The sequence below is a fragment of the Chrysemys picta genome, chromosome 2, assembly GCF_011386835.1.
Source record: "Chrysemys picta bellii isolate R12L10 chromosome 2, ASM1138683v2, whole genome shotgun sequence".
In the NCBI taxonomy this organism is placed as follows: Eukaryota; Metazoa; Chordata; order Testudines; family Emydidae; genus Chrysemys; species Chrysemys picta.
This window is the reverse complement of record NC_088792.1, coordinates 152,405,472-152,429,666: the sequence shown is the minus strand read 5'-3', so window position 1 is coordinate 152,429,666 and position 24,195 is coordinate 152,405,472. Positions and strand designations below refer to the sequence as shown.

At 38.1% G+C, this 24,195-nt stretch overlaps 1 protein-coding gene across 5 annotated transcripts; it reads right to left on the bottom strand.

Annotated features, from left to right (window-relative positions):
* Positions 1–623: 623 nt before the first annotated feature.
* On the bottom strand, positions 624–24,173 carry TIA1 (TIA1 cytotoxic granule associated RNA binding protein). Of its 5 annotated transcripts, none has more exons than XM_042840262.2 (13): positions 24,057–24,173; positions 15,981–16,077; positions 15,445–15,543; positions 14,869–14,923; positions 14,663–14,695; positions 13,299–13,386; positions 9,275–9,350; positions 8,053–8,161; positions 7,101–7,196; positions 6,919–7,003; positions 6,136–6,259; positions 5,425–5,567; positions 624–3,860 (listed from the first exon to the last, which is right to left on the bottom strand). In XM_042840262.2, the coding sequence occupies exons 2-13, from the start codon at positions 15,990–15,992 to the stop codon at positions 3,737–3,739; spliced, it is 1,044 nt and encodes a 347-aa protein (XP_042696196.1). In that variant the 5' UTR covers positions 15,993–16,077; positions 24,057–24,173; the 3' UTR covers positions 624–3,736. The 5 variants fall into 5 exon arrangements, with proteins under 5 accessions (XP_042696196.1, XP_005285275.1, XP_065440486.1 ...); XM_005285218.5 differs by lacking the exon at positions 24,057–24,173 and adding an exon at positions 23,783–23,996; XM_065584414.1 differs by lacking the exon at positions 14,663–14,695 and having other exon boundaries at positions 24,057–24,127.
* Positions 24,174–24,195: the final 22 nt, after the last annotated feature.

The following is a 24,195-nucleotide window of genomic DNA, read 5'->3' as shown; positions in this document are numbered from 1 at the left end:
AAACTGGTTATTTGAAGACTTCTGACTCTAAAAAAACATCTTGGGGTGCTAGAAATACTTAAATTAGTTTATCCATGACCTCTACCCTAGACACATGCACAAACCATTAATTGATTCACAAGAGGAAACAATCCAACTAAAAGCTAACAAGTTGTGAAAGTGACATCAAGCTCACCACATCTTTGGTATGGCGCTCCTAAAGGATTGGGCAGCATGCTTTACTAATATCACTGCATAAACAAATATTTTGTTTGAAGAGTAGAATTTAATTCCATCCCATAGGATGTACTGAATTACTAAAATGCTGCATATAGCTATTGGTGAGTCATGTAACAAGAGTACTGGTCAGGCATGCTGGGCCAAAGGGAACACAAATATGAAATCACGAAAATTATATGCATCAACACAGTACCCGGGCTACACGTTTAAGCACAAACAAATTCAGAGCCAGTATGATCTCCCTCTGAGGAAACAGGAAAACCGCTCACTGCCAGTATATACATCCCTACTGCATTCTGACATAAGGCTTATAATAAAGGAAGCATCCTCTTAGTGCCTGCTTTTCCCCTGAAGTACTGGAACCTCCACTGTGACAAGCAAAATAAAAAAACTGATAAGGTTGGGAATATGCAAGTTCACAGAGTTTTATTAACATCCTTAACAGCTTAAAAAAAAAAAAAGTCACCAGTTGTGGAGTTAAGAGTCTTATACCCCTAACCACAAATATCAAAATACATTCATTCAAGTGAAATTTAATGTTTCATACAAATATGAAGTGGGCTGCTAATGCAAAAATAGTCCAGGCTGCTACCTTGGAAATAAGCCATTTTATCCTTTTCTGTTGTGTGTTTGGGATTCTATAACGCATACCTTACATATCAAGGCAGCTGTGTCATTTCTGTAAACACCAAAGCCTGATAGAAGTGCAAATATTCAGAACAAAAAAAAAAAAAAAAAAGGGTGAGGAAGCAAGGAGAGCACTGGTAGGGCAGAGGAATGTGTTCAAATGATTGTCACCTCAATATTGCTTTAGGTGTTTTGTGGAGTGGGTGGGGACAAAAGGGATACAACACTAATACAAATATCACTTACAGCCCTCTCTGGCTCCCAATGCAAGACTTGTGAAAGAGCATGTCACAAGTTATTTCACTTAATAGGTTTGTTCTAAACATTGGTTGATAACAAATAGAACGGCGTAACTTCCATAATGTACATTTAGCAAGCTTTTTATAGAGCTGTTTACACCAAGGCCATTGCAAGGAAAGAGCCAGTGCATTGGGAGAATTCAAGAGGTGTCTCATTCTGACAATACTCTTCACAACTCTAGGCCTCAGAGAAATAAAGAGGTATCTTCTCCATCTACAGATCAGATTTTCCATATTGCATGTGACCTCTCAATTTGTTTCATTAAAAAAAGGTGTGTTCTTGTCTCTTGGAGCCTATAATTCAAGAGGTATTTCAGTCCTCAGCAATCAGCACAGGAAGCCCTCCCCCACTCTGCTTTTAATTAAACCAAGCAGTAATGTGTACATTTTAATGACAGGAATCACGATACATTTTTTTAAATTTAGACAGATGCTGTTCATGCAGTCAAAATAAAAGAGGTAAAAATACACATTATGCATATATTGGTTTTAAAATCTGTATTCAAATACAGCATTGAGCTAAACTCCAGAGCCTACTCACAGATATGGATGTTCTTTGGGCAAAATATATGATACAGCACAGCTGGTCAAGCAGAAAGTAAAAATGTATGTTTGCATAATTAAAGTCAGAATAGAGCCCTAACCTAGAATAATCCATAGAAGTTAAAAAGATACTGATATACTTTGTGAAACATTTCACTTTTAAGCTTTTTTTTGTTGCGAGTCCTATTTGCAAGAGTTACAAGGAGGAAAACATTTCCAAGTAAAAAAGTTGGTTTGTATTCACCTATCTTTAAAGCCAAGTTTTAAAAACAGCTGCATAGAAAAGTTCTCCAGAGAGTCACACACACTCAGGTCCTCCACACTTTACAGAACGTTGGCTACAAGATATAGGCCAACACAATCTCCTAAGAGATTTGCCCTATGCCTGCCTTCCCCCTCTCCCCACCCCTCCCATTTTCTAATAAAAATGTTCAAAATTTTAAACAGTCCAATATTATATCCTTAATTGGGGGGAAAAGGGGAGCCTGACCTCATTCCTGTCCCAATCCCCACTGTACTCTGTTATTACTTCATATAAGACCCTGAAATACATTGTCACATAACTGTCAAATATAGCAAAAGTTTAATCCCTTGATACTCTGAGTTGCCCAACTGCAACTGATGGGGGGGGGGGGGGGGGGGAGAGGAGAGAAAGGAATATGGGAACTCCAGAAGCCAAAGCTTAATAGGGATAATAAATAACATTACACAATGAAGAAGTTTTTGCTCTTTGAAGGCTGGTCAAGGAGGTAGGATAGAAAGTTTTTTGGCCTTTGAACATTTAAAAATGCTTTGCCCAGCTGGTCCTTCAGGCTAAATTGGAGCATTCCACATACCCCCCCCCGCCTGATGCTTACACATACAATGCTACAGTTTTCACAGCTCTAATTGTACATGTTAAAATCAAGTCAACTTACTCTATTTGAGTAAAATTTACTATCAGTAAACAGTAAGACTGATTTGTTTTCTACATACAACTTTGTGTCTTTTACAGTTTCTTTAAAAAAAGAGCGGATGACTTTGTATTCAAAGACTACCAAAGTGTGTATTTGATATTCACATGCAAGACCAAAAAAAAACCTTAAAAATGTTATGCATAAATCACGTGAAAGGACTCTGCATCCTACCTTTAAATAAGGAAACATACAAAGTTTTCTAACTTTTGTGCAAAATATTAGTTTGCTAAAATATTTTACATGATAATGGATATGTGTAAATGTAGATTGACAGAAAAAAGCTGGTTCTTAGGAATTTGTCACATTGTGGTATTTGTAACAGGATTTTATATTCCCTAGTACACATCAAAGTTTATCACTGAAGATAAAAATCCTATAGAACAAATCCAACAGAGATTTCTCTAGGCACCTTCTCACGTAGAACACAATGTGACTTCAGTTAGATCCATCTGAGAGTTGTGCACACAATTTTATGCTGAGCATCACATTTTCCTCATGACATAAGGCAAAGACAACTGTTTGAAAAATGTCTAGATACAAAATGATGTAAAATAATTTATATTTGAAAACCCTGGTATAAACAAAAGTGGAGAGATGGACACTTTATACAATAGGCTATTTTTAAAACTAATTTGTGCACAGGCTGAAGATTGTAAAGAACCTTCAGAATTCACACAGTTTTGGCTTTTTTGTACAACTGTTTATAATACATTTTAAACCATTAGGAATGCAAACTAAAACTGCACACTACTTCAGAAGAAAAAAAAAAGTTTGACTTTGTGCAATTTTCTGCCCCAATTTAACAGTGGCAGTAATCCCTGCATTTGTTGTGTTTCAAACAAGGATCTTAAGAAACACACATCAAAAGGAGGAAAAGAAGGCAAAAGTTGGCAGACATCCAGCATCTAGTTTTTCCTGTTTGTTTCTTTAAACAATGTGGATGACAAATAGTTTCATGATTAAAATGATTTCTTTAAATAAATACACTGTATCGGACATTTGCACTGACTTGATAAATCTAAGTAAACAAAGGCTTTACAGCACTCCTTGTTGCCTCAAGTCACTGGTGTTAGGTTCCAGAGTCCTTTTCTCTCACTGAGTTTCGAAACCTGCCATGCGATATCCAGTTTGATTAGTTAACACACTTCCATTCTGCCCCTGAGGTGGTGGAACTCCGTAATTTGCACCCATCCATGCGGCAGAAGACTGTGTCTGACTGTTGTGGAGGGAGGGGGAAGAGAGGTGATTACAGAAAACGTATAGTTCCAAAAGACTGAATTTACATAAAGAGATTGGAGAGGATAAGAACTGCCACACTACACTGAAAGCTAATTAGATACTTTCCAAGTTTTGGCCAACAGAAACTTGCCTAGTACACAGAAAAATTCCTAAAAGTAACCCCAGTTCTGACACTGATGTCACGGCTTTTGGCAAGTCATTTAGGACCTTACTTTAAGACATGCTAAGCACCACTGAAGTCAACTGGAACTGTAGATGCTCAGCACTTCTGAAAAAAAGGCAGGCCCATTACAGATGGGAAAACAGACAAGTTCAGTGGAGATAAAATCCCTCACAACACTTGTCAGTTAGACTGGTGTTACTTAAATGTTTATAAAGTGCAGATATAAGCATAAGCAAAAGAGGAAAACTGTTGACAACTAAAGGCAGTAAGTGTAAAAAACGAAGAATCCACGCAGGAATTCACTGCTGTTGTGTGTAGCTGAATTTTAAAGAGGGCCAGATTGTTTTATAAACATCTGTAGTTATATCTGGGCTGGCATGGGAACAGAGGGGAGGAAAGAGTAGAGCTCAAGTAGCTTGTTGCCACCAGACCCCTCAGAAGGGGTAGTTCAATGGATTTAGGTCACTATAGTACAGTGGTAGGTAACCTATGGCATGCGTGCCGAAGGCGGCATGCGAGCTGATTTTCAGTGGCATTCACACTGCCCAGGTCCTGGCCACCGGTCCGGGGGGGCTCTGCATTTTAATTTAAAGTGAAGCTTCTTAAACATTTTAAAAAACTTATTTACTTTACATACAACAATAGTTTAGTTATATATTATAGACTTATAGAAAGAGACCTTCTAAAAACATTTACATGTATTACTGGCATGCGAAACCTTAAATTAGAGTGAATCAATGAAGACTCGGCACACCAATTCTGAAAGGTTGCTGACCCCTGCTACAGTAGATCTGAGTTTAACTACGGGTTAATGGATCCAACATTTAAACCCTGAAATATTCTGCGTAAGAAATCAATTTTCAGGTACATGAGTGCACATGCACCGACATCACTTCACCCACAACTGGGAAGTAATAGCAGCTGTTTGAAATAACTAAATACTGATTTAAATTTAAAATTCAAAGGAATTGTAAGTAGGCATGGTGCAATTACCAGAGTTAGAATTTGGCTAGGCAAAGGAACAAAATGTGCCTATATTTACAAGAAGTTCAAGATGACCATTAGTAAAGAGAGTACTAGTTTGACCAGGACACCGAGGTATACATCCCCTACTCTAAAAGGTAGTTCTGGCATTTTTGCAAGGGTAGTAGTCCCTTACACCCTGAAAATATTTCAAGAATGGTAATTATTCTGCCAACCTAAAATTCCTATTGTACTTTCAGATAGATATGGGACCTGATCTTCTTACACCAGTTTACAATGGTACAACTTCCTTGTACTTCAATGAATCCCAAATTAAACTGATGATTTCCCCCAATGAAGCATCATTCTTCACAATTTATTTATAGCACACAGATCAGTTAGCATGCATACTCACTTAAATCCCTGCTGATTCCATGCCTGTCCATACATTCCATATGCAGGGACTTGCCAACCATTAGGCATGTACTGACCAATTTGCTGTGCATTTCCATACCACTGGCCCCACTGGCCATAAGCCTGTGGATATCCAATTTGATTCTGCAAGGAAAGTTGAAATATTGAATACACTAATAACAGTCATATGTATCTATTGATGTAGAAACTCCTACCTATCAAGCTAGCCTTTAATCAAGAACTTAAAAGGGCTTGTATTCTAATACCTCATTTTGAAAGTTATTATAAAATTTAGCTGGGCAACGCCCTCTAACGCTATATATATGAAAAATCACCCCACCTCCTGCACACACATATTTTGCTGAGTATTCTCTGGAGTACAGCAGTCTAATATTACAGATAACTCTTCCAGAGACCTCTGCTGGAAAGAGCAAAGTTGAAATTCAGACAGAAACTTAAAGCTCTTCCCACTCTCTATCATTGTCCAAAGCAGGTTTCCACAAGTTCCAAACAGTTTAATTTTGATCAAGTATCTTAAAAGGCAGATATCATGGAAGCAAGAATTAATTTGGGAGGTCACATGGCACATGAAATCCACAACCCACCACCCTGAAACTAATATGTATTTCCATGCTAGAAATATGTTAAGAATCTCATTAATAAGATCACACTAATCACCATCTTACAAGTTAGTGTAAGTTTGTTCTCTGACCTGCTGGATTGGATTGATCATATCTGGTGTTTCTTTGCCCCAATAGCACTTCACAACATGCCCTTCTATAGTAGTTCCATTGACAGAAACAATTGCATGTGCAGCACTTTCATGAGAATTGAACCTGTTAAGATACAAAAGGAACATCAATATAAACCCACCTTCCATACATCTATAGACAAGACACTTAAAAGGAGACTTTCAGCCTAAAAGTGTGCCTGCACTTTACGTTTTAAGAGTTTCCAAGTTTGATTACAAAAAGAAAAAGAAAAAAAACAATGAAAAATAATTGTTTGCAGGAGAAACTAGTCTTTGCAAGGGAACTCAAATACTGCAGCATTGTAGTAGTACAAAGATTCAGAAAGCAAAACTGACCTATCTAGTTTCACTGTCTCATCTTGAGTGAGCTGCAAAAAAGTAAATAGCATGCATGATAGGTAAAATCTGAAATTGTGTTAAGCTACATTTTTGATTATCTACAGCGCTGTCTGTGAAAATAATGTAAGAAAGTGCATTTAAAAATAGGATTCTGAATCTGCAAGAATCATATCCAATACTTACAACTATGAAATTATAAAAAGAAAAGTAGTACATCTTTGTTAACTCAGATCAACATTACCACACAAACAAGATGAGACTATAGTTTAAACTGTAGATACTGAAGGATAGTCTAAGTCTGTCTAGGCTAATTTCCTACTAGAAACATTCTGACACCAGTGCTTAACGTGTTTTCAAGGGAAAGATAAAAGTAACGTTTTTAAAAGTGAGCAAAATGTAACCTACCGTATAAAAGAGTACCCTTTATCTGGGAAGACTCGAATTTCCATTATCTGCCCAAATGGAGAAAAGGTCTGGCGCATTAGCTGTTCTGCAGTGTAGAAAAAGTAGACAATCAAAATTAGGAAGTACTTCTGATTTTTAGATACATTTTATGAGGAAACCCCAAAATTTACAAGATGCCATACCTGTTAGTCCTGAAGTAACACCACCACAATATACAGTACAGTTGCTTGGGCTCGACTGATTTACAACATCATCATAAGACAGCTGCTTGGTGTTTGCTGTAAAAAAAAATGTTTTTTAAGTTTTTTATTTAAACAAATTATTTACTTTCCTCCTGTCTTCAGAAGTCTACAAATAGCAAGGATCCTAGGGGTTTTTTGGGCGATGCCTAAATGAGACCAATACATTTTCTCCTGTAAATCTTTAATTTTACCATTAGACTTAGCTTACAAAATATACAGCTATAACATCCTCCCAAGTGGTAGTTTAGGAAGTGAGAGATATGTGAAGCAAAGAACTAAAAGCATTAGAAGGGACATGAAAAGTCAGTGAGGTTTCCCAACTGAGTCATTTTCACAAAATAAAGAAACAAAAGTGCATTCAAAATACATGATGATCTCAAAACAGGAGACATGCAACTCCCAAAAGATAAATGGGATGGATTACTGATGCATATAATGTTTAGAGGGATGTCATTTAAATTAAGCCCAAAATTCAGGTTTATAAATCTATTTTTAAATACACTTAATGGAAATATTTTCTTCCATCAGTTTAAGTCTAAATACACTCCTCCCCCACCCAGTATTTTCACCACAAAAACTGAAACATTGGCAGTGCATGAAAATAAGTTAAATCAAAAACACTACTTTCATTGTCCAAGCTGACTGAAATGCAAGACTGAATAAGTGCTGAAAAGTAACTGAAAGGTTTTTAAATTTTAATATTAGTATTTAAGGAAATTTGTGTAAATTTATAATTTAACATATCATATTTCTTCAAGCAAAATCTTTACTTCTGAATTCTACAGGGCATTGAATTTTCTCATGATAGAAGCGCTAATACTTAGAACTAATAAGAAGTTTCATTTCTTCCTTATTTGGGTGGGGGCAAGGCGGACAGAAACTAAAAACCTACATTCATATGTACTCTTTGGAGCTGGAGGTTTTCGTGTTGCCCAGTTAGTTCTGATTTGTCTTCCACCAAGCCACTGTCCACCCATCTGCTGAATAGCATTTTCTGCATCCTGTCCATAGGGGAAAAACATTTTTCAGCAAATTCTTTTTGAGCAACACCATACTAAAAGCGAATCATCGTAGGTCTGTCAGACTCAGATATTGCCAACTTCTAACAAATATTGAAATAAAATCTGTTCTTCAAAAAGATGTTTAAAATACAGGATTAAGGCAGTTATTTTAGGCCAAACTGAATGTATCCCAAGAAGAGTCATGCACTCTTATAGAGCATGTTTGTGCAGTTGCTCCACTAAATTGAAAGGCTGTAGGAACATTCCTTCAGCTGAGTCTCTAGCTCTCCCTCATCTGCATTTAGAATAAATCTCTCAGACCCAATATTTCAAACTGGTCTGGCCTACCACCACGAAAAGTATGTGGTGTTGTTTTTTTAAACTCCCCCAATCTCCCATTTTCAAAATATACTGAGACCACGTAATGGCTTGCCCTACTCTTTCTTCCCTCCAAAGTGTATTATTTCTGAATGAGAGAGAGAGAGAGAGAGAGAGAGATTTGGAGCTATAAGTTATTAGTACCCTGCCCATAAAGAAGCTGTAAGTAGGAATGTTTGATTATTCTAAGTTTAATACTAAACTGGTTAGCTCCATTTTCTCCCTTTATGTTGAATACCTTCCATCCCAGACCACTAATAAGGCTGTATAAAAACTGACTAATGATGTAATGCAAATCCTATAAAAGTATTTCCAAATACAAGTTGCTTTAGAGAGTAGTGCACCAGACCTTTAAGCACTAAAACACTGCCATTCTGCCAGAGCCAAATAACTCAGTCCAAAGTAATTTGTATTTAATGTAAGAAAAAAAGTAAAATTTTCAGATACAAATATCAGTCTGAGTGAGTATTCTAGTTTTCATCTCTGTACATAAATACTTTGCACTTACATAGGGATGATGCTTAGAAAGTGCTAAGTACTTTCCAAACATGAATGAAGCCTTATAATATCACATGATAGATGGAAAAAATACTACTTACCTATTTACAGAAGGGGAAACAGATACAGTACCAGATATAAAAAGGGACCAAAAATGTACATGTTTTACACAGCTGTTCTCTTTAAAGCAACTACCAAGATTTTAGAACTCATACTATCTATAATGCCATTACTTACCCATTTATTGAAGAAGGAAACAAAGCCATATCCTTTAGATTTCCCTGTTGCCATATCTTTAACCACTCGTGCATCTCTAAAAAGCAGAAGCAATGGCCAATTTAGCATATTAAAAAAACATAATAAAATGAAAGTGAGTAACACACAGACCTCATTTTCATGTTTCACCTTTATTAAAGTGAACTGTTTAATGCACCAGCAACATATTCAAAACAAATTCCTCCTTTTCTAAACAAAAACATTACTAGTGTTTTGTCATGTAGTAGCAAAATTAAACTTAATTTTGTAAACATGCAAATCAATAGTTTCTCTAATAAACATATCTTACAATAGATGGTTCCCAGTTCAAAATGCTTTAACATATTGTTAAGACACTAAGCATGGTCAAAGCAGCTATTCAAATGACTCATTTAAGCCACACAGCTGACTAACATTAGCTGAATGGCTCTCTTTAACCATGCAATTTATAGCTTGCTAATTGCCAACACATTCTACCTACTCATTAAAAATATGAAATAGAAAAATGAAAAAAATAGGAATTAAAAGGCATACGTCGCCTGTTAACTGAATTCTTTAAGTTTCTCAGGTCAATTCGTTACCCCCTTTTTGGACTGTGGGCAGCTGTAAATTTTGAAAAATTGACATTTTCAGAAATGGTTGCATTATCGAAGGAAATAAAACACTAAAGACATTTACGTTTTAAACTATATACTATTATAAAGAATTTAAAACTGCATTCGCAAACAGCAATCATACAGGATTGATTGGAAACTACAAGATATAAAAGGCAAAATTTATAAAAGTAAATAAGAAAACTACAACGTTTGTCCACTGTGAACTGTAGCTTGTAGTTAGCCATGGCAATTCTGTCCATTCTTCAGAGACACTCTGCAAAATAACCAGAGGCCTATTATTTGAGATTGAGTAAAAAAAGGAGAGACCCAGCTACAATAGCTAAACCCCATTTGTGGGAAGTCTGATTTTATTAAATGGTGTTTCTCAGGCAATTCGTGTACAGTTAGCCAAATATCAAGAAGTATACACACACACCACTATCCTGCCCTCCCCAACCCCATAAAAAATTACAGGCACTTTTGAAAAAACAAGATAAATAAAACCAGTCAGCAAAGTCATGCAGTGTAATGTAAAGGCTTTATAAAATATGGTTTAGATCAACTAGATGCACAATATTCAGTATTCCAAGACTGGCAGAAAAATCATAATGAGAGTTTTATGATGCCAGTTTTAAAACCTTTTAAAATAATTGCATTCTGTAATAAAATCTAGTTCTTCTACACATACGGCTATAGAGAATATGTAGATCACTGAAAAGCTCAAATTAAGACCACTTTCACACACTACAGAATGAAATGTACCTTAAACCCTTCATGAAAAAGTGTTAAACTGCTTGCAATTTTCTGTGTTAAGAAAATTTGAATAATAATGTTACAAATTGCCTGAGAACAGTCATTTATGTAATCTTAGATCAGTTTGCTCTGCACAGCCTAAAAAGGAAATAAAAACTAAGCTATACTTACCCTCAACTGAAAACTTTGAAAATAAGACTTGAACAAGTGAAAACATGCATACACCAAACATAAAGGGAGACCACAATAAAGATGTATTTATATTAAAGATTAAGTTGTATAAAGCTACCAAAAATTCTTACGTGCTAATCATGCGTTGGTTCAACTTTGATTATTTCACAGAAAATCAGAAAAAAAATCTCAAATCACATTTCCAAGAATTAGTCAATGACTAAGAAGAGTTAAATATACAAAAAAATATTTTTTTAATTTCGTTTTATAAATATGGAGTATTCTTCACACATTTAATTGAGTAACTGTGTGAAATCAAGGTCCACTCTATTACTATTTACCCTTACTTCTTTAGGACAACAGTTTACAACAAAGAGGGATCTTAAATCCTCCTCCCCCCCCCCCCCCCCCCATGAAAAGTTAGCTTGAGCCAAGGTGACCTAAAAGGTTTTTCAGATAGTTAGCCCTACGATTCTGTACTGAATACCCCAAAGAGAAAGGATAAGAGGGTCGCTCACACAAGTTATTTGAAACCTGACTTAAAAAAAAAAAAAAAAAACACACCTTTAGGCCCTGCAAAGTCTGGATAATCAGCTCTCTCACTGCAGAGAGAATCACCACTAAGAGAATCTCTTTTGGAACAAAGGGAATGATATATAGGATCCTAGTAATCCTGTTTTTCAGACATGCGGTACACAGTTTTAAGAGTTATTTTATACACAGACGCCCCTCAGAGGAACTGAAAAAAAAAAAAAAATGAAGGCAGCAATTTAAATAGCCTATGTTTGGAACTAACCGCCCTCTTTACACTCTGAGTATCAGTATATAAACTGCAAAGTAAGGCAATGCCTACACTTAAAACACTTGCGTGGCACAGCTATGCTGGCACCGCTGCAGTACTTCAGTGCAGACACTAACCAGTGACAAGAGGGATTTTCTTGTCGCTGCAGATAATCCACCTCTTCATGAGGCAGTACCCTATGCTGTCTACATTGAGGGTTAGGTTGGCTTAACTACATCTTTCAGAGGTATGGATTTTTCACAGCCTTGAGAGATGTAGTTATGCCAAGGTACGTAACTTTTCAGTGTAGACCAGCACTAAGCCAGCTCTCAAAAAAAGCCTTGTGCAGTTGACTGCTAGACCAGTATTTTGGGGTGGAAAGATGATTGCAGCTCTGAAAGAGGATCTGCCTAAAACTATCCCTCCTACATTTCAGTGTACGACTTCCTCCTTCCCAGACTAATCCTTCTGGATGAGGAAAATATGACCTACTTTAGAAGCCATGTGTCATTCAGGAGAGTAGATGTTCAGCTATGTGAAGCACTGAACCTCCTCTGCAAGTAAGTATACCTGCTACCTCTACAGAGAGAGACAGTGATTAAAATTAAAAAAAAAAAAAAAATCTGAAATATAAATTAGTGTTTTCTAAAATGAGAATCTCCTGCAGATCAAGTTTGAAAACCCTATCATAAGAAACGAAATTAGGATTTAAGTCCAATACATTGGAGTTCATAAGAAAAACTTGTTTCAAATAAAGGCATCACTACACAACACTTCAAAGCACTTATCTTGGTACCTCACCATCAAGGAGCAGCAATCCAAATACAAGTAGTTAGTTCAAGGTAAATGAACAGTTTAAATTGGAGGAAGGAACAAACAAGCCGCTCTTAGCCCTGCTACAAAGCATGTATTTTTAAATGCTTTTCAAACTATAAGCATTACAGCTGTATGTTAATACAGCAAATAGTAATGAGTAGGCAGGTAGAGAGCTGTGATCACTACCACTGATCAGCTAAGTCTTTACACATACTGTTCTACTTGTTAACCCATCTCCCCACCTCACTTGTTTCTCCCTATCCACCTGTTAAATCTTGTCTTTCAGACTCAGCTCTTTGGGCCAGGGACTCTTATTTACTGTTTGTATAGTGACTAGTACAATGAGGCCCAAACTGGTTGTGGCCTTTAGATGTAACCACAAGGCAAGTGTTAAACAACCAAACTGATTATTAAACTAGAAGTACAAACTATTTTATTTAACAGAACTTTTGTATTAAATACCTAGACTATCATCAAAAAGCCAAAATCTGACTGGACCTGAATATGCACATGGAATTTGATCCATATTAAACTATTTTTTTAAGAATGATTACATGTATTTCATTTGCCACTAAATGTAATCATACAAGACCCATGTCAGAGAAACTACCCAGTATGACATCCTCCAAGTTACACAAGGATTTCTACAGTATAAAAACAAAGCTACATATACAGTGAATTTTTCTAAAAAAAGAAAACTGACTGCTGGTGGGTAATTTTATTATGTATCCCTACTTATTACTCAAGTACTAGAACTCTGAAGTCTCTTTATGAACACAAAAAGTGTGCGTTGCAGTCATTTCTGCAACTTGACTGGACTTTTACTTACTGTAAGCTTGCCTCCAGTAAAAGGTAACATTTAATTTATTTGCCCTAAGAAATCACTTACGATATTCTTCCAAACGGTGCAAAAGCTGCTTTTATATCTTCAGTTGTAATTTCTGGACTGAGGTCTCCAACAAAGACATGGAAATGGTCTTATTGGGAAAAAGAGAGAAAATAATTTACAAGTGTGAAGAATGTTCCTGGAAACACAAGCAGTATAGCAACTTTATATTGCATTAACTTCCATATACCTGAGAGCTACATGGGAAACTAAAATCCTTTACCTATCAAAGGTAACATTTGTCACTGCTTCAAATATAACCATCACTTGGTGACAGTATAACAAAAGCAATAATTTTAAGGATAATGCTGTGATTTACAGTATTTAACTCAAATTTTGTTTTTGTAGTTATGTTCATAACCAGTCACTATTTTACCAGAGATTGCAATTGTTTACTTAAAAGCCAAAGCTTACTTTAAAATCTTAATGTTACAATAGTAATGTTAAAATTAAACACATTTACAGATAGTTCATTAACTATCCAAAACTTTACCAACTAAAGCATCTAGTGGTTTTGTGAGCAATGTAGAATAAAATTTGCTTTAAAAGTAGGATGGATATTGAACCTAGCTACAAAATGTTTGGTGTAACCATATTTTGTGAAGAACAAAGAAATACCCTGCATTGCAATAGTTTGATGTTAAAGAATTTGACAGTTTTCTCAAAAGTCAAACAGTTTTGGTTGCCCAGCCATTACATCATGTGAATCCATGTGTATTCAATACAACTGAATCCATGTGCAAGTGAACTAAGACTGAAGGCAACAGATGAAAAGAGTAATCCTTCACTTTATGTCACAGACATTAAAAAGAGCACTGGAGAGAAATAAAGATCCCACATCTCAGGATTTTTTCCACTTTGATTAAACAATTTTTCATAAAGCATATTTTAATAGTTAACACTATACAGACTAACTTCTATTAGAGCAGGTGTGAAACTTACAAATCCACTACAATACTAGTTTGGTTAAACCGCAAATTCTTAAAAGCAGTTTAAGGCTGGCCAAGTACAGAAGCAACACACTGGGTTGCCATGAAAGGGGAATTTCAGAAGCAATTTAAGTACTCCAAATGAGTTTGTATGGAGCAGCACAGATAACAGCCTTGAAGGCAGCTGATTTTCTTGCTCTGATAGCAGGTGAAATTCTAGAATAGCAGTCATGACTAATGGGGTCAAAGGACTATAGGAAGCAGCACCAGAATGAAAAAGAGTGGACAACAGACCACATTCTGATGCAATGGGGAAAGGAGAGGGAAAACTTGCCACAAACGTAAGAACAAAACAGAACAAAAACCCCCAAAATAGCTTCAGCTGGTTAGTGAATACCCTTGAGAGATTTCATTTTATGTTTAAGAAGATACAATTACCTTGTGAACGCAGTGTGCTGACAACGGTACTACCTGATGACAAAGATTAGATTTGTTCTTAAGTTTATTAACACAAACACATTTAATATCATCTTAGGATAATGATCAAAACATTACTGCAAACATTTGTATGATGCTTATTGCTTACGTTTAAAAACTATTTGTGCAAATAAAAAAAATTACTCAAAAGCATAAAGGGCACTTACTGCTGGTATCTTTCTTCTGGCTGCTGGGGGTTGTTGCCCAGTTCACTTTGACCTCCTACAAATAACATTTGCTAAAGTAAATATTGGAACCATATTCTGATTTTGTTAGCTATTAATTTCTATACTGCAGGGGGAGAAGGTACACAAGTTTGTAGTTAAAGACATTAGTCTAAGTGGCTGAAGTTTCTTGGTAAAATGTTCTATTTCCAGCTACATTAAGCCATTTTACAATGAAGATAACTAATCTATCTTGCTTTATTGCTCTGCTAGTCTCCCTCACCTTCAAATGGAATTAAAACATTTATTACAACCATTTTGACTTCTTCCGTCCTACTTCTGTACCCAACGCTCCTATGAACTGTCACTATCCAGTTTTTACCACCACAATCGTAAAGCTCGAATGAAGTTAAAAGTTCTTCACTTTACAAGATAAAAAAAAAACAGGAGAAAGTGTTTACCTTTTGTGGCTCAGTTCTGCTTGGGGGTTTGTTTTGTTTATTTTAAAGATGTTTCATCCATATCATTGTATATATTGTTATTTCCACCGCAACTCACGCTTTAGACATGACAGCTTACCTTACCCATTATCTTCCGTCCATTCATAGCAGCTAATGCTGCAGCTGCGTGACGATGTTCATAAAACTCCACAAAACAGTATGGATCATTTCCAGCTGTCTGTTAAAAAAAGCACATGTTATTAAACATTATCATCCCCTCAAATTTTAACCAAATCGTAGTTGGTGCCCAGTTATATCTATGTCTGAAAGTCTTAGCAATTTAGAGACAGCTTTAAGCCAGTCACAATATTAGCAACATATTAGAAAAATATTTTAAAACTGTGCTATGGTAGGCATCTTGGTTAGCATGTTTTGTGCCACCCCCCGCCCTTTTGATATAACAAAACACTAGCAAGTAACGTTTGAGTCCAATTACATCATATGCTCTATTCCTTTTACAATATCATACCCATCACTGAAGTTTGCATCAGCAAGTTAAGCTCTTCAGCATCCTTCTTTAAATGTCTTCATTGTACTCATGAAAAGTTAAACGTATTTCTTTAAACTGACACGCTACAAGGAGTGGGAAAAGTTATCCAAGTAAAAGGCCCTTACATCCATGATCATTTTGCAGTTTTTGCATGGTCCAATCTGGCTGAACAGCTGGAGGATTAGTGCCTCAGTCACATCTCTTGACAGGTTCCCTACATATCTGTAAGATTAAAAGGAACATATAAATATCTAAATTTTTATTTACTTCATTCAGCATTACTAAAAACGAAAGCAGGAACTTCTTGCTGAGCCAAGCACAATCCCTTAATTTAGCAAAATATTTTACTACGAGTTAGCAAATTCAACAGTTGTTCTGAAAGCTTTTCAGTTTTAATATACGTAGATGCAAACTACATTCTAACTTCAGATTATGGAGATACTCCAATATTAAGGTGTTCAGATACTACAGTGATGAGTACAGTATAAAAACCTAAACAGCATAGATTACATTTTCCCATTCAAACCTAATGCTTGCAAGAAATGTTGGACTGATAGCTTTGGAGACAGAAGTCATCTGCTGTTTAAGGAACAGTTAGGCCCAGATTTTGCAAGTCCATATGCATAGACTTGTGCCTGGGCACATCTTCACTGACTTCAGTGGAGCTCCATGTGAGCACAGGACTCTCCAAACGAGGAGCTCCTTGCAGGACTAAAGCTTTAATATGGGCTGCCTCACCAACGTGCTTCAGCTCTGGCATGGATGAGAGCCACAGCCATCTCCATACATATTATCTGTATTATGGTAGTATCTAATCCTCAACTGAGACTCCATTATGCCAGGTATTGTACAGACATATAGCAAAAATACAGAAGTCCCTGCCCTATAGAGCCAACACTATAAATAAATAAGACAAAGGGTTGGAGAAATGGAGAATTATTCCCATTTAGAGGTAAGAAAGACACAAAAAGCTGAATCCATACTATGGAAAGAACCCCACAGCACGCAGGCAGCCTATACTGATGGCAGGGATTTTTCCCATCTGTGTAAGACTACCTCCTCCCTGAAGGAACTTAGCTAAGTCTACAGAAGCATTCTTCTGTCAACATAGCTGCATCTACACAAGGGGCATTGGGGAGAGAGGTAGGCATAGCTATTGAGGACCAAACCCAAACGACCTAGCTATGTCAACCTAACTTTTAAGTGTAAACCAAACCAAAGCTAAGGCCCCAATTCAAAAAGGAACTTAAGTGTGTGATATTTTTATTAGGAAATGAACAGTAGATTACGTTTAAGAGGAGCTGGGTTAAATCCCTGTGCAAACCTCAAGTACCTAGTACTGAATCTTACTGCTCTATGATGGTTCTACCTCTAAAGGCCACAAATTTCTATCTGGATAATAATGGAAGACAAATCAGAATTTAAAAATGATTAAAATCATTTCAAATGTATTAAATAGAATCAACCTCCTTTTACTACATACTCAAATTCCATTAACAGAACCAAAAATGGTTACTAATGTAACAGTTTAACAAGTTACCCTATTAAATACTTGATACAGAATCAGAAAAACATAGGAAGGAAGGGACCTCGAGAGGTCTCCTAGTGCACTCCCATGCACCCAAGGCAGAACTAAGTATTATCTAGACCAGGGGTTCTCACAACAATTTTTTTGGTGGCCTCAGAGTGCAGCCACCAACTCTTGCTGGTGGTCGCTTTGACAATTTTTCCTAAAATACTTAATTAACTTTAGGAACAACAAATAAATATGCACATGTGAATGTCCAAATCATTGTAATTTATTTATGTAAAGGGTTTTTTTTGTTTTTATTTTTAAACTCAATTATTCAAATAATGTACAGTTGTCTCTATTCTTTATTGGACCTAACCAGAATAGAAACAAAAATAAGGTGCTTTGTATGCTCTTGTCTTTTGTTGTTGTTGTTTCTTTTGCCTTTTTGTTGCTTTTTCTTAAGACTTGCTAGCTAGTAAGTCTACTGCTATGAAAAGTGATATTTGTATGTTTGTTAATATCTTTTTTCACAGTAGCAGACTTGCTAGTTGGTTAGGAGGCAGTGAAAAGTGATATTAACATACAAATATTTTTCACATTTACAAAGCCCCAGCAAGCTGGGGGACAAATTAAGCCCTCGATGATGAGGTGGGTAGTGAGGCAGCGGGGGCCAGGGCGATGGATGGGGGCTGCAGGAGGCAGTGGGGGCCGAAGCCCTGCGGCCGGAGACCAGAGCCCAGAGCCCACCGCCCCATGGCTGGAGCCTGCTGCCTGCCACCCCAGAGCTGAAGCCAGAAGCCTGATTTCCACTGGCTGCCTGCTCCTCCAGCGTTTCTTGCTACAGAGGGGGGCAGGATCCAACCTCTGCCAGTGGCCCCAGGGGAGGGGCCGCTGCTTCTCCCCATCCCCCCCAATTACCGCAGGCAGCCACAGTAGCCACATTTGAGAAACACTGATCTAGACCAGTGCTTCTCAAAGCCGGTCCACCGCTCATTCAGGGAAAGCCCCTGGCGGGCCGGGCCGGTTTACCAGCCGTGTCCGCAGGTTCGGCCGATCGCGGCTCCCACTGGCCGCGGTTCGCCGCTCCAGGCCAATGGGGGCTGTGGGAAGCCGCGACTAGCACATCCCTCGGCCCGTGCCGCTTCCCGCAGCCCCCATTGGCCTGGATCGGTGAATAATTTATAAACCACAACAGAATAGGAACTTGGTATATGAGAAGTAGAAGGCAGACACTTCGTCCACTCAGCTACCATGCCTTTAATTAACTTCTACTGGAATTTAATGTATTTTGGCCATCTGCAAGCATGAATAACAAAGTAATACATTAAGAAAAATGGCAACCTCAAGTCTGAGCCAGGGCCTGAATTTTAGGGTACGTCTTCACTACCCACCGTATCGGCGGGTAGCAATCAATTTATCCAGGATCGATATATCACGTCTCGTTAAGACGCGATATATCAATCCCTGAATGCGCTCACCGTCGACTCCGGAACTCCAGCAGAGCGAGCAGCGGTAGCGCAGTCGACGGGGGAGCCGCAGCCGTCAATCCCGTGTCGTGTGGACCCCAGGTAATTCGATCCAAGATACTTTGATCCAAGATACGCAACTTCAGCTACGCGAATAGCGTAGCTGAAGTTGCGTATCTTGGATCAATCTCCCCCCCAGTGTAAACCAGCCCTTAAAAAGCTACACACATGGAAAATTTAATCAGGATCAGATTTTAATGTGTGTGTGGATGTTTTGATTAAAGCAAGGATTTCTCTGCATCTGAGTGATAAAGATTTCTCTTATAAATAGGGCAGCTATTATAATGTTTAAAGTGACGTTAAGTGGAGTAATTGAAATAAAAGTTTTTGTAGAAGAGTCCAGATGTTCAGTAATAGGCTGAGTAACAACCCCAGAGTCAGAATGTTTCCTAGAAACTGAATATCTACAAATTGATCACTGAGTGAATAATGTCACCTTTTCACCTGCAGAATTACATAGCAACTTAAGAGGTTTCTAGGATGTCGGATTTAGTTGGATAATCTCTTGGCAGCCATATAAAACTTTATATCAGCTGGAGCTGCAAAAATATGTTCCTGCAGTATCAATATCTGCAATATGAATGGTGCAACAAGTTTCCTGACATTTTAGTGTCAGTGATGTCAAATATCAAAACTCAGTTCTTTGTGCATAGATGTCTAGAATTTCTGTATACTTATACAGAATGTCTTAATGGGCATTCAAGAGGTATAACACATCAGAAAAGGCACACAACTTGATAAATGGTAGTGATGGTTAATGGAGAAAGCCAAAATGGAAGCTGTAAAACATGCAAGTATTCTCAGAAATGTGAAGTAGAAAAACTGCTTAAAGATATCAAATATCAAGAGTATTTCCACTTCCCTTATTTTTCATTATAGCTTAACTCCTATAGTTGTGTACCTTTGCTACCTATGCTCAACGGCTAGTAACTTTGCAGATTTTTTGCACTTACTGGCTAAAGAAAGGCATGCAAAGTTTTGGGCTGGTATCAAACATTCCTAAAATATTAAAAGCTCTGCTCAAAGAGTTAACAAGAAGCAAAAATGTGAAAGAGTTCATAAATGTAGTGTTCATAAATGGACCAGCTGCTATGATATTAATTGGGAAACTATGTTTTAAAATTATGCATGCGTAGTAAATCTAAAAACAGATTTGTCAGAGAAATATTTCATATGCATTTGAAATAAAGAATTCCCAAATACTATTTTTAAAAAAACTTGCACTATGCCAAGCTAATCAATATAAAACATAGTAGAAAAGGTGGTTTTCCATAGCTGCTGCTTCAACAGACCAACAGAGAAAAACTACGCTATTCTAAAGTTGACAGGTACCAATGTTCCTAAAAGTGGACTGATGTTTTTTCCATATTTATTACTGAAGTCAAATATGCTAAATGAATTCTCTAACATGTTAACGGGGTGGTTTAGTTTAAGATTTGGGGCAACAGCAAAGGTGTAATCATAAAAAAATGTAGTTCTGAAGACAGTATTGCTTGGTGACAAATTAACTAACATACTACTTCAGCAGTTGCAAGGAGTGCCAAGTTTAAAAAAAAAAATTAACTTACTTCCAGTGTTACATTTATATGCATGTCAAATTCACAACAAGACATAAAATGGTAGCACTCTAAAGTATGTGAGGTGTATTACTGGGGGGATGTGATGGCTTTATAGAAATAAATTAACAATACCTTATGTGGAGTGACTGCTGGCGAAATAAGTTGCTATATTGCATTTACATTGAATAACCTTCACAAATACACTAGAGAATTCAAATTAAGTACTGAATAACTAGTGAAATTTAAAATGGGTCTTAACTATGCCATGTGCCTGCAAACTGAAAACAGCATCTCTGGTATGGAAAGGACACTCTGCTTTCCTACAGTGGTTCTCACCAATGCCATCCACCCAAGACCCGTCTCCCATTTAGCAAAATGAGAACGACATAGTGGTTGTGACACCGCTTCACCCTGACTGAGAACCCCTGCTTTATTGGCATTGCACATGTATACTGGAGTGTAGATTAGGCTCACTTGCTACACTATAACTCTTCATTGTGTTAATATTTTAGATTAACAGTCATTACCCATAGATATTTCTACACTCCACTATCATTTCTACAGGCTTTTTTCACAAGGAGACAAAGCTACAGGAGAGCTACTGTGGAGAGGCAATGACAGATTAAGTACATTAAGGGTCCAGTCCTGCACTCCTAAGTGTAACTCAACTGAAGTCAGAAATAAGCATGTACATGCAACAACTGCAGGAGCAGGCACCAACATCAATGATTCTTCTGAGCTGGACTGGCTAACAGTTCCATCAGAGGAGGGAAAGTCTCTCCAGATATGGGAATACTATGGATCTTCATACCCTCCTAACTATACGCTTCATTAATTAACTGGTACTTATTTCCTCAGTATAGGCTTCAGTATATATCTTCTTGAAAAGTGTGTTGCTAAACAAGCAGACATACATTGAAACTGATCTTTTTGAATATAAGAACAACATTAAAGAACCAGATAGTTACAAACTGTTTCTGTGAGCAAACTGTTTCTGTGAAGTTCTACAAGTGACCTTAAAACTTGAATGCTCAAACATTTATTTAAACAAAAGCAGTGGTTACATAGCTTACTATGTAAACATAAATAGGCTACTCAGTGATTGAGTTACTTAAACAATATAGCTATCAATCCAGCTCAGCTGAGCTTCAAAATATCAAGGCTTTAACAACCTTATATCAAAGCATTAGAATTACACAAATATCTTTATAAAGAAAAGGCTGTTTTAAAACCAACCTATGTCCTCCAGAAAGAGCTACTAAAAACAACTATTCTAAGAAAACCAGAAAGATAAAGTTTAGAAGCTGGCAAACACCCAAGGACATTAGTGTCCTATCCAACTGTAGCAAGACAGTGTGACTGAACACTAATTTAATCCTTCTATTGATGGAGGTTTTAGTATTAGTAAAACTGTACACAAAAATCCTATCAGCTATTCCAAATAAACTCCAGACTCATATGTTGGAAATTGGCCTTTTAGTCAAAACCCTGAGTGTGTGAATATTACAGATTGAAATTTAAATTAATGGCACAATATTCCAGATGAGTTAACTGTAATTCCCCCGAAACTGACTCAAGAAAATACAATTCTCAGAATATTGCTCAATAGCTATTTTTTGCAGGTCAGAAACACATTCAGGCTTTTGCAATAAGCTGCATGTATTGAGTGCAGATAATTCATTCTTTAAAACAGAAGCAGTATTCTCGGAGTAACTGGTAAGATCATTAATCAAAACTCCATATGAGAAAATCAGTTAGGGAAAAATAAGGAGTACAAAAATAAAACATGAGTATGGGGGTGAGAATGTTCTGAAAACAGATAGGTCACATGTTTCAAGCAGTTCAAATGGATAAAAAGACAATGGGACCTTAATATTTTTTAATAGTGTTTACTTTATCACTTAGGGAATCGAACTAGAAAAGGTGGCACAAGTCACAAGAGTCCTGTTTTCCTATGCAGCAAGCCAGCCAAGACATTTATCATGCCTATGGGACATGTGCAAAGCATCATTCAAGGGCAAATGCAGGAACTTTACCGTCACTTTTGGAATGTTTCACCCCCTCCTTTTGATTCCCCCCTCACAACCCCTACCTATACAGCAATACTCCTAAAAGTAAGACATAATAGATGGTGGCAGCAGCCTAAACGGGAGAACAAGTTAATAGAAAAGCAAAGCTAGAGCTCAGTGAAATCATGAAGTCAAAGCATTAGAAATCACTCCAGATAAAAAAAATCTGTCAGGAAGAGGAAGGGGAAGGGGGAAGAAATGTAGACAAGAGTTATACCTCCAGCTCTCCTATGTATTTCAAATGGAGCCAGTTGTGTAAATTGCTGATAGATTTTCAAAGCAGTGTGTTAACTACACCCACATTACAAGGAAAATTCCTCATAATTTACAACCCTCTGCCATCTCTGTTTATTTTAACAGTACATTGCCCTATTATAGCAAATACCTCTGAATCTATACAGATTTACCCCTCTTGTTCATTTCCTAAACAGCTTTACTATCACTCTTCATGAAATGGAACCTACCACAAAGTTGGGTTGTTGTTTTTTTTAACTATACAGGCATTTGATTATTGTTTTGGGGTTTTCCCTCAATTAGAAGTCAGGATTATTTTAAATCCATTTAAGAGATCAGGCTTCACATTTGCAAATTGGGTTAATACAACACAGATACAAGCAGACACAAATTAAGTCATATGCTCATGAAAAGGTACATACATTCAATCTACAAAAAAAATGCCTTTCAGATAGAGAATGAGAAAGAAAGAAAGAACAGAGGGAAAAAAAGAGAGAAAAATAAAGATGACAGAAAAACCCTGAATAGGGAAAGAACAAAGCCTTAAAAACAGGAAGGGGGTAAAAGATAATTAATGGAGAAAGGGCTGTGCAGTTTGAGTCAATTCCTCACCCCCCTCGCCCCCAGCTCCCTCTGAGGAAGTGGGTAACTAGGGACCCATTTAACCTGGGAAAAAAATCCCAGCAGCCCCCGCCTCTCCCAGTCCCTCCCCCCCGAGGAAGCAGCCCCCCCTGCAGCTCCCCTCCCCTCACAGCCCCCCCCAAAGGAAGCAGCCCCCCAGCAGCTCCCCTCCCCTGACAGCCCCTCCCCCCAGGAAGCAGACCCCCCCCCCCCCAGAGCTGCCTGAGGAGGCGGAGACGGAGCTCCCCTCGCCAGTGACGGCTGGAGATGGGGGTGAAGCAGTCCCAGCCCCCCACCCCCACCCCGAGGGGAAGCCCCTGCCCAGTTCCCGCCCGGCCAGGCGTGAGGAGGGGGCCCCTCCCCGCAATGCCGAACAATAGGCGCGATCGCCCCCTCCCCACTCACAGGGTCTTGGGCATTTCGTCCTCCATGGCTCTACCGCTGCCCCTCCCACCGGGGTCTCCTGCCGCGCCGGCCGCGGCCCAGTCAGCGCCTGGGGAGCCCGAGCGCCGCCGGCCCCGCGAAGCCCACAAGGCGGACAATAAGCCCCGATGCTCCTCTCAAAATGGCGGCGGCGGGGGAAGGGGCCCGGCGCGGCCGGCTCAGAGAGGGGGGAAGCAACAGCGCATGCGCAGAGGGTAGCCCGCCGACCGGCAACAAGCGCAGGCGTATTACTAACCTCTCAGGGCCGTTCCCTCCGCCGGCTCTGGCATCAGATACCACATGCGCGCTGCATCATACGTTAGCCCTCTCCTTCCGCCGGTTTCTTTTCTCTCCGCCTTCCCTCAGCGCATGCGCACTACCGTCCGGTGGCGGTT

What these genes read in the sequence shown, in the direction of transcription:
- TIA1 (XM_005285218.5), bottom strand. Translation starts at nt 23,808, where the DNA reads ATGGAGGACGAAATGCCCAAGACCCT. An exon ending in GACGAAATGCCCAAGACCCT is followed by an intron (nt 16,078 to 23,782) that starts GTGAGTGGGGAG and finishes TTAATCTTACAG; the next exon opens with ATATGTAGGGAACCTGTCAA. An exon ending in ACTGCAAAATGATCATGGAT is followed by an intron (nt 15,544 to 15,980) that starts GTAAGGGCCTTT and finishes TTTTTTTAACAG; the next exon opens with ACAGCTGGAAATGATCCATA.